This window comes from Cheilinus undulatus, linkage group 14, assembly GCF_018320785.1.
Source record: "Cheilinus undulatus linkage group 14, ASM1832078v1, whole genome shotgun sequence".
In the NCBI taxonomy this organism is placed as follows: domain Eukaryota; kingdom Metazoa; phylum Chordata; class Actinopteri; order Labriformes; family Labridae; genus Cheilinus; species Cheilinus undulatus.
This window is the reverse complement of record NC_054878.1, coordinates 33,090,870-33,108,682: the sequence shown is the minus strand read 5'-3', so window position 1 is coordinate 33,108,682 and position 17,813 is coordinate 33,090,870. Positions and strand designations below refer to the sequence as shown.

Below are 17,813 nucleotides of genomic sequence, written 5' to 3'. Positions count from 1 at the left end.
TTTAACAGGAAAACCGGAAATGGAGATTTGTTTTCAAAATAAATAATAACTTCGTTATTATTTAAATTTACCAGATAAAACCAAAACGAACTATCAGCCTTCAATAATAATAATAATCATCCATTATTATTATTATTATTATTATTATTATTATTATTATTATTATTATAGTTGTTGTTGTTGTTACTGTTATTATTTTTATTATTGTTGTTGTTATTTTATTAATATAATTTTGAGATGGCCTTTGAATACATCATTTTGAAGAATTTTTTTCTTTTTTGCATCCATGAAAATTTAAAAAATTCAATGCCCCAGGCCTTTACTGCAACAACAACAACAACAACAACAATATTCATGATAAAATCCCCATTGCTGCTTTTTTGCTCTTTGTTCTTTCTTCTGTTTTTGCAAGGTACAGATTAACTTGACTTTTGCCAAATAATTAAAATCAATCAATTGTTCAATTAGATATAGTGTATTCTAATTTTAAGACAATATAAAAAGTAATAGGATGTTTATACCATGATGATTCAAAGCCTGATTGAAATAAAGTAATTAAGTAAATCCAATAATCTAAACTTTTAACTGAAGTGCATCTAGACTGAGTTTTTAATTTCACACCTTGAATTTATTTCAATAAACAGCCAACTGAAACACTTAAATATATACCTAGATGACTTGGTTCTAAAGTGGCAGATAATGCCAGATGGCACCAAGTCAGCTAATAGGAAAATTCAGCTGTAGTAGCCTGGTTTCAACCTGTAGAGGGCAGTCACTAAGTGCGTTTAGTGTCTGCCCTCTACAGAAAACGTAAGATTTAAAAACTTTGTCCTCAGATTTTGAGAGTTGGACCTGAATTATTCAATCACACTTAATAATGCCACTTCTGTGACTTTTAAAAGTGGTCTTAGGATTTAGTTACATGTCTAAAGAAAAAAATCGAACATCCAATAAAAGGTAAGGTGAAACAGTTGTCAAATTAAAGAATGTTAATAAAAAGTTAACATCAACGATTTCATAATAATTGTTTCTCAAATGTTATTTGCACTGTTAAAAACAAAAAACAAAAAAACATTTTGCATGTTCACAATTCAATACATCCGGTTCCCGCCCGCTCGTGCGACCCCACATCCTAAATCGTGCACACCCTGAACTCCAGGCGGGACTTCCTCCGTGTTGCGGATGCAATCTTCAGGGTGAGCAGGCAGAAAGGGCTTGGTCGGGGTGTCACTGGTGTATGTGTGCGGCTCTGGACAGCAGAAAACCGGGCTGACGACGCCGCAGCTGCTGCTGAAGCCCCGTAGATGAATCTCCTCCTCGGCTATGCTGCCCTGAGAGCTCCGCGTGTACCCACCCTGCCAACATGTCCGATGTCAACAAGACTATTCAGAAATGGCACGCCAGTTTTAGGAAAGGCACGGACTTTGACTCGTGGGGACAATTAGTGGAGGCGATAGATGAGTACCAAATGTAAGTTGTGTTCAACATGTGTGTCATTTCATCTCTCCATAAATATGATATATCCTGTGAGGAGCGCGCGGCTTGCTTCATATTTTTCTCTCATTTGAACCCATCTTTACTGAAAGTCTGCAGGGCGCGTGCAGCATTCATAGGCTTCCCGAGGCTTCACAAGAAGTTCTAGCCTCTTGCGCTGTCAGTCAGCTCCCACAGCAGTAAACAAACCCTACCCATCCATGACGTGATGTGGCAGTGGTTGCAGAGGGAGCATTGTGACTGCTGAGTGCATGTTGCATCCTCGGCCTCATCCACAGACACTTTGACTTTCAGGGAGTCATTTTTTATGTTTTAGTGAAAACCATCCGGAAATACGCGCAGTTTGTTTCATTATGTGTCATGCAGTGCAGAAATGGGCCAATATTCCTGGGAGTATTGAGAAATAGTCAGCCACACCCTCTCATTGTTATGGGTGGGTTTTCATCTGTGCACTCAGGAATGTTTCCTGCTTTCTCACAAAATCACGGACTTCTCAAATTTTCACAAATCTCATCTGCTTCCTCTACTAATTAATGCTTTATCTGGAATTGTACTTATAAGCCAAAATCCCTCACCAACTTATTTTGTTGACCACAAGGGGGCGCATAGATACATAATTAAGCCTGCATACATTAAAGTTTTGCTGCAGAGCTTTTACACATTTGTGTTGTTGTTGTTGTTGTTTAGTCTGGCGAGACAGCTCCAAAAAGAGGTCCAGTCAACCAATTCAACAGACTTCACAGAGGAGCAGAAGGTAATCATTACATCTGTTAACCCCTGGATGGTTAAGTTAGCTATTTTAATATTAACCTACAAGTGTTTTTTTATTTCCTTTATAGAAAACTTTAGGGAAGATTGCAACATGCCTGGAGATGAGGAGTGCAAGTTTACAGGTTTGTATCAGTATTGTTGAATGTGTTTGTACCATGATTAAATATTCACAAATGTCATGAATATTATCCAGCTGCAATGTTTGGATTAGTTAAAGAAAAAAAAAAAACATAAACTTAGAGGGAATTTAATGCCCATTTTATAAACTTTTCTGAATGTAATTACACAGAAGTAGGGCTGAGCAGATGTAGATGCTGAAAGTATTTAGACCCCTTTCACTTTTCCGTTTTTCTTGTGTTGCAGCCTGATGCTAGTGTTGAAAAAAATAATTTCTATTCCTAGTAATCTACACTCAGTACACCATCATGACTAAGTGAAAACAGATTTTTTGTTACAAAATTTTCAAAGATAAAAAACACAGAAAAATCCCATTGACATAAGTATTCAGACTCTTTGCAGAAATACTTGAAATTTAGCTCAGTTGCCTCCTATTTTTCTTGAACTTGACTGAGATGTTTCTACACCTTGACTGGAGTCTACCTGTGGTCAATTAAATTGATTGGACTTGATTTGAAAAAGCACACACACCTCTTTATAAAAGGGCTCACAGCCATGAGGTCAAAGAGAATGCCTGCAGAGCTCAGAGACAGGATTGTTGCAAGACAAAGATCTGGGGAAGCCTCCAAAAAAATCTACTTCACTGAAGGTTCCCAAGAGCACAGTGGTCTCCACAATTATCAAATTGAAGAAGTTTGGCACGACCAGGACTCTTCCAAGAGCTGGTCGCGTGGCAAAACTTAGCAATCAGAGGAAAGGGGCCCTAGTGAGAGAGATAGTAAGGAACCTGATGGTCACTCTGACTGAGATCTAGAGATCCTGTGTGGAGATGAGACAAAGTTTCAGAAGGACAACCATCACTGCAGTCCTTCACTGATCTGGGCTGAATTGCAGAGTGGCTAGATGGAGGCCTCTACTCGGTGCAAAACACAGGAAAGCCTTCTTGGCTTTTTATTTGGAGTTTGTTGCAAACTCTAAGTGTGCTTTATGTGTTTTGCACTGAAAGCACTGAAAATCCTGTGGTGGACTATAGTCATGTTGTAGAAACATCTCAGCAAAGGTTGAGAGAAATGGGAGGAACCTGAGCTAAATTTCAAAACTTCTCCAAAAATCCCACATTAATTCCTAAACTTTTCAAACAAATTTCCCAAAATTTCAAAGCAAATCTCACCTAAAATTTCTTATCAAAATTTCTTACCAAATTGCAGATTGCGGTGGGTGGGTTTGTAAAGCACTTTGTGCAACATGGTCTTGTATGAAAAGTGCTATATAAATAAAGTTTGATTGATTGATTTATTGTTAAATTTCCATGTAAACGCCTAGATTTCAAAGCAAATTCTACTCAAAATTTCAAACCCAACTGAAAAAAATTACAAATAAAATACCAAAATTTCCTTGAAACTGACTGAAAATTTCCCAACAAATTCCCCCAAACATCTAAACAAATTTCCTGAATTCCCAAAAAATTCTCCAAAATATTCAAATTCCCCCCAAAATTCAAAAGCATTTCAAGTATATTACCTAAACCTCAACTGATATTCACTACTAATTGCAGAAATGATTACTGTGTTGTAGGAAAGCCAAAATGTAATGTCCTCATTAGTGCATGCAGGGTCTTGTTATGTGAACAGAGAGGGTTATATAACCCTAACTTCAATAAAGCCATAATCAATGAAAAAATATAGCAAAGAAGTATGAGAAGGACAATTAATAAAGGTGAAGTTAAAACAGCACAATAAACCTGAAAAATATTAAGATTATAAAGCCTCCTTATCCCACATGTATAAATCATGTCATGTCACGTTTGTGTCTTCCTACAGTGCACACAGTCAACGGAGGAGTTCAAGTTAGAAGAACTGAAGAAACTGGAAACCAGTGAGTCCACTGACATCAAATTTACTGTTGTCCTCTTACCAAGAGGATGTATTTTCATTTAAATGTCCTCTCTTTGTCAACAGTCATTCAGAATATTCTGACCTACAACAAAGAATTCCCCTTTGATGTGCAGCCAGTGCCCTTAAGGTAAATACATCATCAGATATCTCATGTTAATGTTGTTTTAAGGATATGGTTTGTATAATGTGTGATCCTAGTGATTGGAGGTTTATTCATTAACTTTGGATTAATGTTTGTGTGACTAAACAAGCTCAACTCAAAGTCCCTTTACAAGCTTTTCACAGCTCTTCAAAATAAAACCGGTAAATAAGTAAGCAGTTGGCTAGGTGATGTGATATAACTAGTTATTATTGTTTGGCTTAAAAATGTCTGCTACGCAAAATATAACTTTTTGAGGTAAGAACTGAAACTGATTTAATGAAGCCCTGAATGAATTTGTCCCAACCTGTAGATTTACTGGTCTGCGCACCCGTTTGTAAAATATGAACTTTCTACTTTGATATAGATGGGTGTGAGAATTCTAGGCCCTAATTACTGAGTAAATTCATAGTACTAAGTGGGAGTTATCTTATTTCTCAAGATTAAAGTGTATTTACTTAGTTATAAGTTGGCATTTTACCACATAATAACTTGGTAATATTAAGGAAGTATTTACCTTGTAATAATGTTTAAATGATCAAATAAATCTTTGAAATATTGTGGCAATTGTCTTAATTATGTGGTATTTTACCCTAACCTTCAAAATTAGTAAAGAATTATTAATTGAACTTGCAGAACCTACAGCCCCACACAATCAACTTCCTTGACAAACGAAACATTAGCCATCATGGTTTATTTCAAAGGCACGGACCGTCACGCGATCCTCCATAAATCCAGTTATCATCTGAAGCACATGTGCAGAAGTCTGATCAAATCCAGGCTGATACGCTTCCACAGAATCTGCACCCTTCCCGGAGGCAACCAGAACCCTCTTTAGCACGCTGAAGCTCAGGGGTTACTCTAAGTGCTTCCTTAGGCATAAGGACAGAAGTCAGCCAAACCTTCAAGGACAAATACAGAACCACCAACGCTCAGCTGTTCATCCCTACCCTTGTCCCCACGGTAATAATTTAATCAGAAAATTGAAAAAAATAAAGACAAGCTTTGAGGGGGTGAGGGAGGGATGTGATGTGCGAAGCAGCTGCTTGCTGATCTCCACCTACCACAGGAATAAAAATCTTTAAGCACTTCTTGAACACTCAAGTTTTAAGAGTAATATATGGAATAAGGAACCATTTCAAGGCTCAGAAATGGTTTTTGTCTCCCCAGACCAGGAATGACATCCATGCCAGAACTAAAAAACACAATTATAAAATGAATAGTGGTGGCTGCATGAGCAACCTATATCACATTTTAAACTCCATGGCCAACACAACTTGCGAGGCAGGTGCCTGGAGAACAACAGGGACTGGACCACGGTCTGGAGAAGGGCAGCACAGATGAGATGTATTCATGTATTAAAAACCATGGACCCTACTGGTCTAAAAAAAAATTACAACTGATGGATCCATCTCCATTTGATAGTGATATTTTTTTATCATATTAATTAGAAATACTAACCTCCTGGTGTCCCAGGGCCTTGCCTCCACAGGTGAGCGGGGAATCCCTTCTTGCACTTTTGCCCTGATTTATAAACTACTTGAAAATTATTCAGGAAGAACTTACTTTGATTGATTAGTGATTAGTGGGCCAAAATAAAGAAATTGCAGGTACAGAACATTACCATCTTATTTCTAAGAACGATACATTATAAGTAGGTTAATATCCTTAATTTACTTGGTAAGATGCCAACTTATAACAAAGTAAAAACCACCTTATTCCTGAAAAATTATTAGATTATTACCACTTATTACTATAGTATTACTAGGAAATAGGGGCCCACTAAAATAAAGTGCTACTGAGTTATTCTGTTTCATTTCTGTTGGTTTATCCTCTATGATCATTGTGTCCTGTTATAGCCTTAATAAGTGGTTAATAAAATTGAATTAGCTGAGTAAACAACATCACAACACATTACAACATGTCAATAACATCAATCAAGAAAACAATACATATGTGGGCAAATAAAAAAAGATAGATAAATTATATAAATAAATTACCATGTGCTGTTGGCTCAACATGGAGAACATTTTTCATAAAAATGGAACAAGTGGGTGTGCATTGCTATCTGGTGCCTCAGAAAAAATTATCACTATAAATTCAAGTTTTCCTCTGTCAGAGTAACATATTGTTGTTTTTCCTCTACATCAGGAAGATCCTGGCTCCAGGTGAAGAGGAGAACCTGGAGCTGGAGGAGGAGGATGCAGCAGCAGGAGCGGGCTCTACAGAAGCTTTCCCTCCGCGCGCCCCCGGTAACATTCACAGTTAAATCTAACCCAGCCAGAACACACCCTTTGGGCTGTTTCATTTGTTGTGTTTTATTTTGGCGGGCTGTTTGATCGTGTCTCATTGTGTTCTCTCTGTCGGTGCTGTGCATGGCTTCATCGCTCATTCCTGCTTCATTTGCAGCTTCACAAGGTACGGCTTCTTTATCACCTCACAGCATCACAGTCTGTGCTCTGCTGCATGACAGACGTGTTCGTTTTATCACTGCCTGTCATATGAAATGCTTTCTTTCATTTTAGGTGTAAAGCATATAGATTGACTTATTTCTAGACTTTTTAAAGTTTTGGTTCCAAAATGTCCTTTTAAAAGGGGGGAACTTTGGGTTTTTAATCTAACAAACTTTCAGCTCATGACCCCCAAAATAACGATGCCAGAGCCTGTGGACCCCTACTGTCGCTGGAGGTTAAGTGTAGCTGCACACACCCCAGGACACTCAAAAATAGTCATGCTCAAACTAAAACTTTAAGGTTTTTAAACATTATTGTGATTTTAACATTATTTTCACCTAATGGCAATGGTTTTGTTTTAAATTGAACTTGTGTCAACGGTCTCAACTTTTAGGTAAACCTAGAGGCAGACAAAGAGGTGGCGCTGAGGCCACCCCGGCTTGCAGTCATACCCCTAATTATGCATAACTTGTAGCCTTCTTAGAGTACAGCCGGGCCCATAAAATCGACTGATCGAAATCGATTTTTGGACCAGACTGTCCGAACATGTTTACATGTTTATTTCTGCTGTAAAAATCAGCCGTTTTAGATGGGCTGTGCGTTGGATTTTCAGTGCTTCTGCTGATTTTGTACTTCAACATTCCCTTCATTTTTCAACACTGGGGTTGCTGCTTTCCTGAAACCTTTTTTGGTTATTTTAGAAGCAACCTTTCTTTTGTCAGTCTCACAACAGACAGCTTTATCAAGTAAAAAAGGCTCTACTGTACACTGCACTAGTGTCAACAGGGAAACTGTCAAAGCTAGCTCGTAACTGGTGGACTTAATGAAGCCTTAAGCTGCTGGGGGAACAGATGTTTTCCTTAGGAGCTCATGGAGACCAAAATAAAGCTGAAAGACAGAGAATATTTGAGTTATTTTTATGAGGTTGACTCCTCAGAATTAATGCCAATGCTTCTTCAAACAGGTAACTTTAAAAAAAAGAAGGATCCAGCCTTAATAGAAAGTCAAAAATACCAACCTTTTAAAACATTAGTAAATGAAAGCTAACTGATGTGTAGTTGGGATTTGGGCTCACTATGTTTCCTCAAATTTTTAATTTCAAACTATCAGTGGTTACTAAACATGAAGACTCTGATGGGATAGTAAAAAGCATGCTACTTTTAATGTTGTGTACCATTAGTTAATGAGTAGTCAAGCTAATGTCAGCACCCATTGTTATGGTAACTGTTAAAACCTTTGTCCTCAACAGGTACCTTGTTGCCACGGTTACCCTCAGAGCCAGGGATGTCACTACTAACGATAAAGATTGAAAAGATTGGGCTGAAGGATGCTGGGCAGTGCATCGATCCGTACATGACCATCAGTGTCAAAGGTGAATGAATCACTTCTCATTGAGCACATTTCATAAATCTGATGCCAGGACTGATAAAGAGTTTAGTAAAGAGCTGGTCTCAGTGTTCAGCCTCATCTCTCGCTCTGCTCTTCCATCTTCCTTTTAAAAAAAACAGCCACTCACATGTTTTTCAAAAGGTTTCAAAAGGCACCACAATGTCTGTCAAAGCAGTCCTCTCGTGTTTTTCACGCCTGTGTGGATAATTATTCAGAACTGAGATATCATTCTGTGCTTATCAGATGTGAACGGTGTCGATCTGAACCCAGTTCAGGACACACCCGTAGCCTCCAGGAAGGAAGACACCTACATTCACTTCTCTGTGGACGTGGAGATCCAGAGACATGTGGAGAAACTACCAAAAGGTACCACTCAAAAACTAGGAAGCTCTACTACTGCAAATCTAATAAACCTATATTTTATTCACAATGAAACATAAACAACATATCAGATGTTGAAAGTAAGACATTTTTCTATTTCATGAGAAACTTTTAGCTCATTTTGAATTTGATGGCAGCATCCCATCTCAAAAAAGTAGGGACGGGGCAACAATAGATTGGAAAGTAAGTGGTTTGAAAGACCAACAGCTGTAGGTGCAATTTTCAGCAAATTAGGTTAATTGGCAACAGATGAGTAACATGACTGTGTATTAAAAGGAGTTTTTGAGAGCAGCTGAGTCTGTCAAGATGGTGGTATAATCAAAGTCTTTGCAATTTTGAGGAACCATAAACAGTAAATTTATTTCATTATCTGAAGATAACAAAGCAAAGAAATGGGGAGACGTTCACCGATCTGCAACAACCTGCATCTACAAAAATGTGGAACAATTTCGGAAAAAGATTCCTCAAAGTAAAGTTGCAAAGATTTCAAATATCTTACCATCTACAGCACATAACATCATCAAAAGATTCAGAGAATCTGGAGAACTCTCTTTGCACAACGTCAAAGGTCAAAATTGGGTGCTTGTGATCTTTAAGCCCTCAGGTGGCAGTGCATTAAAAACAGTCATGATTCTGCACTGGAAATCACTGCATAAGCTCAGGAACACTTCCAGAAATCATACTGTCAACACAGTTCACCGTGCCATCCATTAACGCAAGTAAAAGCTGTGTCATGGAAAGAAGTCGTGTGAACACAATCCAGAAACAGTGCTGTCCTCTCTGGGCCAAAGCTCATTTAAAATAGACCGAGGCAAGGTGGAAAACTGTTCTGTGGTCACTGGTCAGATAGATCAAACTTTGAAATTCTCCTTGGAAATCACAGACGCCATGTCCTGTGGATGAGAGAGGAGAGGGAGCATCCAACTTGTTATCAGCGCACAGTTCAAAAGCCTGCATCTCTGATGGTATGAGATTACATTAGTGCCTATGGTGTGGGCAGCTTACACATCTGGAAAGGCACTATCAATACTGAAAAGTATATAGAAAACATTTGTTGCATCAAAACACGAAAAATCCTACAAGGAAATGCCAAGACTTTTAAACAGCTAGATGCCTACGTTAGACAAGAATGGGACAACATTCCTCTCCATTAAACTTCAGCAACTGTTCTCCTCACTCCCCAGACGTTTGCAGAATGTTGTTTGAAGAAGAAGGGATGCTACACAGTGGTCATCATGGCCCTGTCCCTACTTTTGGAGATGTGTTGCTGCCGTCAAATTCAAAATGAGCTCATATTTTTCAGTGAATAGTAAAATGTCTCAGTTTTAACATCTGATATGATGTTTAGGTTCTGTAATAAAGATAAAACATGGTTTTATGAGACTGCATTCTGTTTTTTATTAACACTTTACAAAGCGCCCAGCTTTTTTGGAATTGGGGTTGTAAATATCTATATTTGATTTTTGATGAATCCAAGAATGCCATATGCAGATTTTGCATTTTTGAGGAAGGTATTGATGACCTTAGTGGACATGCATCTAGTATTTTCTCCATGCAGTTTTCTAGTGACTTTGAAATTTGGTGTACAAGATGCACCTTTACTACCTTTCTTGTTCCTTTAAAACATTGTATACAGTGATGTGACCAGTATAGACCTGAAATGTGAACTCTGATGAATTAAAATGCGTTCTCTGTGCTTTCCAAGCATTGCATCACTGCTCACAACTTACAAGGATACATCATGACACAGACCAAACTAGCAGGGTTTGACCCCACGTTTTACCATCTTTTCTCCCTAATTAGGTCATTATACTGCATGTAAAGAATGAGGATATCCTGATATGTATATGAGCTTTGTGGAGTGCTACTTTAGTTGAAAAGACCCCTCAATTACAGAAAACAAGTGACCAGCGGAGGTTTGACTGTGGGTATCAAATTTACAACTATCACCTCAGCCTGAACGTTCAACTACCATATTATAGCTGGCAGAGGTGCACACTCTCATCGGCAAAAACAGGTGGAGCTGAAAGAGTGACACTACTGCATATGAACTGCACATTGTAGACAAAATCAGACTGTGGCTTACAAACAGGTGTGAACTATAACCTGGATTTTGCTGTAATTTTCAGTTGTTTTTTTTTTTTTCAAGATTTTGTCTTATGTCTCATTACTTTGAGACAATGCCAATTTTCCTTTGATTACAAGTTCCTTTTAGGTGTTTTCTTAAATAATTTCTGAATAATTTTGCTGTTATCGCAGGATAAATAGCTGGTTTTCACACCATAAACAGTAAATGTGTTTTATTATCTGAAGACATCCAAACTTTTGTCCTCATGATAAGATGAATTTTGTTTGTTTTGTGCTTTTCCCCCTGAGAAATAAGAAAAATAAGTCATGTTCTCTACAAAATGACCCGAAATGACTTATTATCACAAGAAATCAGAGGAATAAGATTCACAGATGATGCGTTTTAAATCAGGGCTTCCATAAATAATATATATAGTATATGCAAACATGTTTTTTCCTCTTTGCTAATTATTATTTGACATTGGAAATTGAGTAGCCACTCATAAATACCCTATTTACTCCTTGTCAAGCAACATTGTTATAAAATGTAATGCACTTATATTTGAAGAAAGTGGTAATGAAAATAGTGATGAAAAATTTATTTTTCTCTGACTGTTATTAAAGATTTCTTGACAGAAGAGAATGAAAGAGTTTGAGGCTGGGTAGCACTAAAGAAGGGGAAAGTAGAAAAGTTTTCAGAGATGAACAAACACATTTTTGTGGGATTTGTTGAGGGTAAGAAAATATACAAGAAGGCTGATCTGATCCTGTAAAGCTGCCCGGATCTTGACATGCTCATGTGCAGATTGTTTTTACGAAATAGAGACGAGGCTGTATTTTGAGAGATACTATGACTGATAATGTTAACCCTTCCTCTAAATTCTCCACATTCCTCCAGGAGCAGCTATCTTCTTTGAATTCAAGCACTACAAACCCAAAAAGAGGTTTACCAGCACAAAATGTTTCGCTTTCATGGAAATGGACGAGATCAAGCCGGGCCCCATCGTAATTGAACTGTAAGTCGAACAAAAAACATCCTCAGTTTAATCGATGTGAGCGATTACTTTGTGTCTTTTTTATACGTCTTTTATATGCTTTCAGGTACAAGAAGCCCACAGACTTTAAGAGGAAGAAACTGCAGCTGTTAACAAAGAAACAACTTTATCTTCATCTTCATCAGACGTTACACAAAGACAGCTAAGTCTCAGCAGGTGTTTGGTTTTAAATCACCTCTTTTAGTCTGTCTTACATCCACACGGTGCAACATGTGGTGTTTCACTTCATCACATCCAGCAATACTAAATCAACCTCATACAGCTTTTTAAAAAGAATATATGAAGAAAATAAAGGGAACTAAGCTCAGAACAAAATATTACTTTTATATTCTATCTTCCTTTCTCATTATTTTTCATATCCCTGCTGTTGGAGTTAAAACTTATTTGTTTTGTCTGATTAAAGACGCAGAGCTTTCACACTACAGCAGGTGTGTGTTCAGTCAAAGCACCTCTTTTCGAGTCTTCCTTAGCTCACTGATTTTGGGAAACGAGACAAAATGTGAGTCATCGCAGGTGCTTAATCTGTGTCTTTCACTTTCTATCACCACCCTTCGTTGGTGCTTTTAGGCTCTAAAGTTAAGTTTTAAAGCAAAACATTAAAAGTATCTGAAGCTGTCTATTATGTGGAAATGAGGGGTGTACCACAAAGTGAGATTAGAGGTCTATTGACCCAAGGTCAGAGTTTTCAGTGCCACACAGCTGGCTAGATAGACAGCTGCAGACATCTTGAAGTAGAAAGCCTGAGTTAACATGGAAAGTTCATAACCATGTTCGTGGTACCTTATATGAAGGGTTTCCCATTGAGTGGCACTTAACTTGAACAGCAGGAAAGACCTTTACACAGTATTCATCAGCAGTGCATTGAATTATTACACTCAAATAACATCTCTTCCCTTTTGAAATGTTTGACTTGATAATTTGTAACCGCTGAGGTTGCATCCATCACACCCATCCTTTGTGTAAATGATAATATCAGCAGCATAAAGCTGCAGAAAAAGGTCAAAGGATGGCATATGAGGCTAATTTTTAACATGAGAAATCACACCTCAGTCAGTGAATTTGTTGGAGGGAAGTATTTTCAGTGTGTGGTAAACATTGTACAACTTAAGGCTTTGTCAAGCCAGCTTAGTCAAAGAAAGCCTGGGTAAGTTAAACTTGCTTTGTGGTGTACCCCTTGCCAGGGAAATCCTGGTGATGGTTGGAAATAAACACTGAGTAACAGCACATAAAGACAACACTGAGTGCTCTGTAGAGCCAACAGACTTAATAAATCCTGATATAATCCACTAATGCCTTTAAGAGTGCACATGTGCCATAACTAAAGACTTTTAATGTGTTTGATTATAACCAAGTGGATCATTGACAAGTGAGTCATAAAAACCTGAGTAAAAGAGGTTTATATTTACAGATCAGTTATACAGCTTTTTGTTTAAACTTACAGCTAATTAAATTTTAATATTTTATAACAAAAATCATTTTTAAATATCTGTTAAATTAAAACTTTTAGCTAATCCATTTCCTACTGTTCACCTACACAAACAGACCATCATAACTTCTGAACATCCAGGCTCCGTCTACATCTGACATCAGTCTACATCTTTTTAATCACTTGAGTTCAGCAAATAAAAGATGAAATAACTCTGAGGTATTGTCACAGTTTAAAACGTGTGAACCCTCTGGTGACTCATTCAGCAAACATGGAGAAACATTTGAAGTGCATTACAGGTATATTTTGGGCAGTTTCACTGCCTTTTTCTCACTTTAGCTGATTATCCAACTTGTTAACAACCAACTAGCTGCTAACTTTGCCTTAGTGCATGGCAGATAGTGCAGGGGGTCCTCCAATTTACGGTGGCCTGCAAGGGCAGATGACATTAGGAAAAAATGCACAGATAGCTCTTCCAGTGAATGTTCTCACAGACCTGCAGCACTTCTGTAAATAATTTACATCTCTCTGCTTTGCAGATGTGTTCTGAATGTGTTTTTGATTTTACTTTGTGTTGATATTTGCCGTGCCTTTTCAGGGCTGTATTTGTTTTGGACATTTGCACGTTGCATCATGTCTGAATTTGCTTCATGTTTTAACTAAAGTGTAATTTTCAGTTACTGATCATTTGCTCTTGTTGGCCACCGTACTAAAAACCTCAACCATACAGATAAATCCAGAAAATCCAGGAATGACAAGCTGCCATTACTGCAGTGGCCTTGCTATAATCCCTAACAAGTCCGTTACTGAAGCAAAAACGAAAGAACAAAACATGTTACTTTTCTCATCCAATGTTGATTTGCTCCATTTGATTCCTGAAGTTGATTTGGTGATGGGATAAATGATTAGCAGTGTGTACCTGGTGTTTTATTTTGAAAGTCAACTGATGCTCTGTGCATTCACTGTCTGATTTCCTGTTTGGGTCAACCTGCCCTGCTCAACTTGATGCTTTCTGAAAGTGGCTTTGTCAAACTGCACAGAAGACAAGCTTTTACTTCATGAAGAGATATTCTTCAGAAGTGGATCAAGCAAACATGATTTTCTTTTCCCTTTCTGAATGATTTGATGCCATTTTTACCATTCATCTCCAGGCAATGCATAAAATAATTGAATGTGTATTTTAATTCTACCAGCTAGCAAGTGTAATGATTTAAGAGCTGCATTTAATCATTGCAGACCAGCTGCATTAGACAAAAATGACTGACGTATTTAGAAAAAAGTTTTGCCAGTACTGCAGGTCTATAATAATTTAATAAAGCTTTTAAATTATGATTCCAGCTGGTGAGTAGAATATTGTTACATATGTCATCACAAATATGTGGCAAATGGTCAAGATTCTTCTTAATCACAGTGGTAAGCAATGTCTAATATCTTTAATTTTGCTCAAGATTGTTTAATTAGGGTGCCTTTATCAGCTGTCAACTACCCATGCTGCTGTCACGGTCAGGAGACCACCACAGTAATGGCCAAGACAGTCTGGCGGCAGATCTCAGACACCCCCTCATGCAGACCACTACAGTGAAACACAGCAGAAATGTACTTTGATATGGAGTATTTCCATATTAAAGAGATTGAAGAGAAAGTCAGATTAAACTTGCTGTTAGTAAAGTAAGGGTTAAGGAGAATGTTAGGCTACCAAAAGTTTAAAAAAAAAAAAAAAAAAAAAAAACCTGACCTGCACAGTCTAATCACAAAATGTCCAATAAAGCTGAGTGAACAGCCTGCTTAAAGGGAAAAATGCTTGTCCTTCAAGAAAACACTCTAACGCAGCTAACACAGCTTTGGCTAAAGCTAACAAAGCTAACAAAGCTACTCAGATAACGAAGCTACTTAGATAACAAAGCTATGTAGCTAACATACTTTCATTATCAATGTAGATTACAATGCTATGTAGCAATCAAAACTATGTTAGCTGTGTAGATAACAACACTACATAAGCCATAAAGGTTACATATTTACATAGCTAAAGTGATGCTACATAGCAGAGTGTCAGAGGCTGGACCACACCTCAACCATGCCTCTTCTTGCATTTCCATAACCTTAAACCTGACCATTTCCTCCACTTTTGTTCTCGTACTCCACAACCCTCCCCATCATTCCAGTATCTAATCAATTAATGTCAAATTGCAATCTAGTTGATGGTGTGGTTCTAGTTAGTGAATTTGAAGCTAATGTCACTACATAGCTACATAACTAATGTAAATATAGCCAAAGCAAACTGAGCTACATTAGCTATGTTCATTTATGCTACATTTGGCAAAGCTAAACACGTTTTAGAAGTAGTTGTGCCACCAATGGCCAGCTTTTGCTTTTTTGCTTTAGCTAAAGCCAGTGCAGCTTCATTGTTTTATGTAGTAACGTTAACTATATAGCCAGCGAAGCTTCGTTTGCTTTAGCTGAAGCTAATGTAGCTATATTGGCTTATGCAGTAACGTTAACTACAAAGCCAGCAAAGTTTTGTTTGCTTTAGCTGAAGCTATGTAGCTACATTGGCTTATGCAGTAACGTTAACTACATAGCCAGCGAAGCTTTGTTTGCTTTAGCTGAAGCTAATACGAGCCACCAGTTGCATAACTTTTCCTAAAACAGGTCTCTATATAATTTCATTCTAGATTAGACATCGGACTTTTTTCTTGTCTGTTTATGAAATGCTGTTTAGCCTGTAATGTTTGCTGTGTAGTTATTTTATGATTGTAACCGCCACTTTTTGTTTCTAAAAGAACTTCTAAAATGGTTGCATTCCAATGGTTGCCGCATCTCACCAGAGTGGTCTTCAAGAGGTGGCATCTGAGATCTGCGGTCTGTAGCTAGACCCCTCTCATTATGGCAGCTCCCTCAAAACAGCCCAGGGTTCATCTATGTAACAATGATGTTGAACATAAGATGGCCCAATTAGTCCTGATGGAACACTCAGACTACATAAGGGTTTTTTGTTTGGTTAAAGACAGTGTTTAACTCAGAAGTGGCATTTTTTAACATTAAATACATTTTAATATTCTTTGGTTTATTATTCTTAAGTCATGGAAGATTTCTCTATCCTTGTGAGGTAATTTACATCAAACATTTCTGAGCCAGAATTTTTCCAATTTTTTTATCATGTAGCTTTAAACGTCCATGTAACTGAATGTCCAACAATAGTTTATGCTTCATTACAGACTTTTTAATTAAATCCACTATAGTATGATTGAATTATGTAAATTTTTTTTTTTTTTTAAGGAATTAAGAGTGTATTGGATGCAGGATGACTCATGATGTTGGTGTCTGTCCTGTATTCAGGGTGAAGATTTTATATTTTCCTTTTCTCCATATAAGCAGTCATCTGGTTGGATTATTCAGGTGTGTTTTGAATTCTAGTGTTATTTTGTGTCATCATTGGCTTACGAAGGACTGTAATGGTGCACGATGTTTTGCTTTTCAGAATCATCTTTCAATCTGTAGATACGTAAAAGCTCACTACATCTATTTGATTTTTTACACCACCCTTTTATAAAGGGGCTTTTTGAAAAAAAAATAATAATAATGAAGTGTTCCTGTTTCCATCCTGTCTTTGCAGATGTTCTCCCTCACTCAAGCATCTACATTGTAATATTTGTTTTTCAGATTTTATTTTTGTAACATCACGCTATTCAGGACTGTAAATTAACTGTAAGATACACTAACTGATGAATATACAGTAACTGTGTGTATGGATTGATACGACGTGGTTGGACTGATGACCTGTGGAGTGTTGTAGCTTGTTCACACTGAGGGGGATTGTATCAAAACATTTACAATGCTTTAATTTTTAATAAACTACAAATGAAGATGATTGGTGGATTTTTTTTCCCTTAAAGACAACAAAAAACATAAAAATATCCTTTCAGGGATTTTGGCACCACATACATACCATTCGGCTCATGGACATTAATATTGCAGGAGGAGGATTTAAATAAGAAGCACTTTTTTAAAACAATGAACATGTAAACTGTTCCTTAAACTAATGTGTTTCAGGTTGCATGTGATTTGCAGTATTTGCCTTTATATCAGTGCATCATGGAGTGAAGATTTTCTTACTGGCAAACAGAAAACTTAATGAAGCAATTTCAATATCACTAAAACTGTCCATAGCAGAATGCCAGTCCCAGGTGTTACACCCTGTTGACAATAGTATTAATTATTGAATTCAGGTGTTTCAATCAGACCTGTTGCCACAGCTGTATATAATCAAGCACCTAGGGCCTAGAGCTCAGTGACTTCAAGCGTGGTAGTGTGATGGATGCCACCTTTGCAATAAGACGCTTTGTGAAATTTCCTCCCTGCTGGATATTCCAGTTAACTGTAAGTGACGTTAGAAAGTGGAAGCATTTAGGAACAGCAACTCAGCCACAAACCGGAAGACGAGGTAAATTCACAGAGTGGGGTCTTGACTGTTAAGGCCCATAGTGCGTAAAAGTCGTCCAACTCTCTGCTGAGTCCATATCTGGGAGAATGTTCCCTGTCTGACTGTGAGGGAGAGATGATGGTTGTTTTTCAGGGTTTGGGCTAGGCCCCTTATCTCCAGTGAAGGGCAAGACATTGCCCAGAGCA

At 37.6% G+C, this 17,813-nt stretch overlaps 1 protein-coding gene across 3 annotated transcripts; it reads left to right on the top strand.

Moving 5' to 3' along the window:
- Nucleotides 1–1,183: 1,183 nt before the first annotated feature.
- On the top strand, nt 1,184–17,072 carry aida (axin interactor, dorsalization associated). Of its 3 annotated transcripts, XM_041805463.1 has the most exons (12): nt 1,184–1,470; nt 2,182–2,248; nt 2,334–2,387; nt 4,203–4,257; nt 4,341–4,404; nt 6,568–6,668; nt 6,826–6,834; nt 8,119–8,241; nt 8,502–8,624; nt 11,605–11,722; nt 11,808–11,917; nt 16,801–17,071. In XM_041805463.1, the coding sequence occupies exons 1-11, from the start codon at nt 1,364–1,366 to the stop codon at nt 11,905–11,907; spliced, it is 921 nt and encodes a 306-aa protein (XP_041661397.1). In that variant the 5' UTR covers nt 1,184–1,363; the 3' UTR covers nt 11,908–11,917; nt 16,801–17,071. The 3 variants fall into 3 exon arrangements, with proteins under 3 accessions (XP_041661397.1, XP_041661396.1, XP_041661398.1); XM_041805462.1 differs by having other exon boundaries at nt 11,808–17,072; XM_041805464.1 differs by lacking the exon at nt 6,826–6,834 and having other exon boundaries at nt 11,808–17,072.
- Nucleotides 17,073–17,813: the final 741 nt, after the last annotated feature.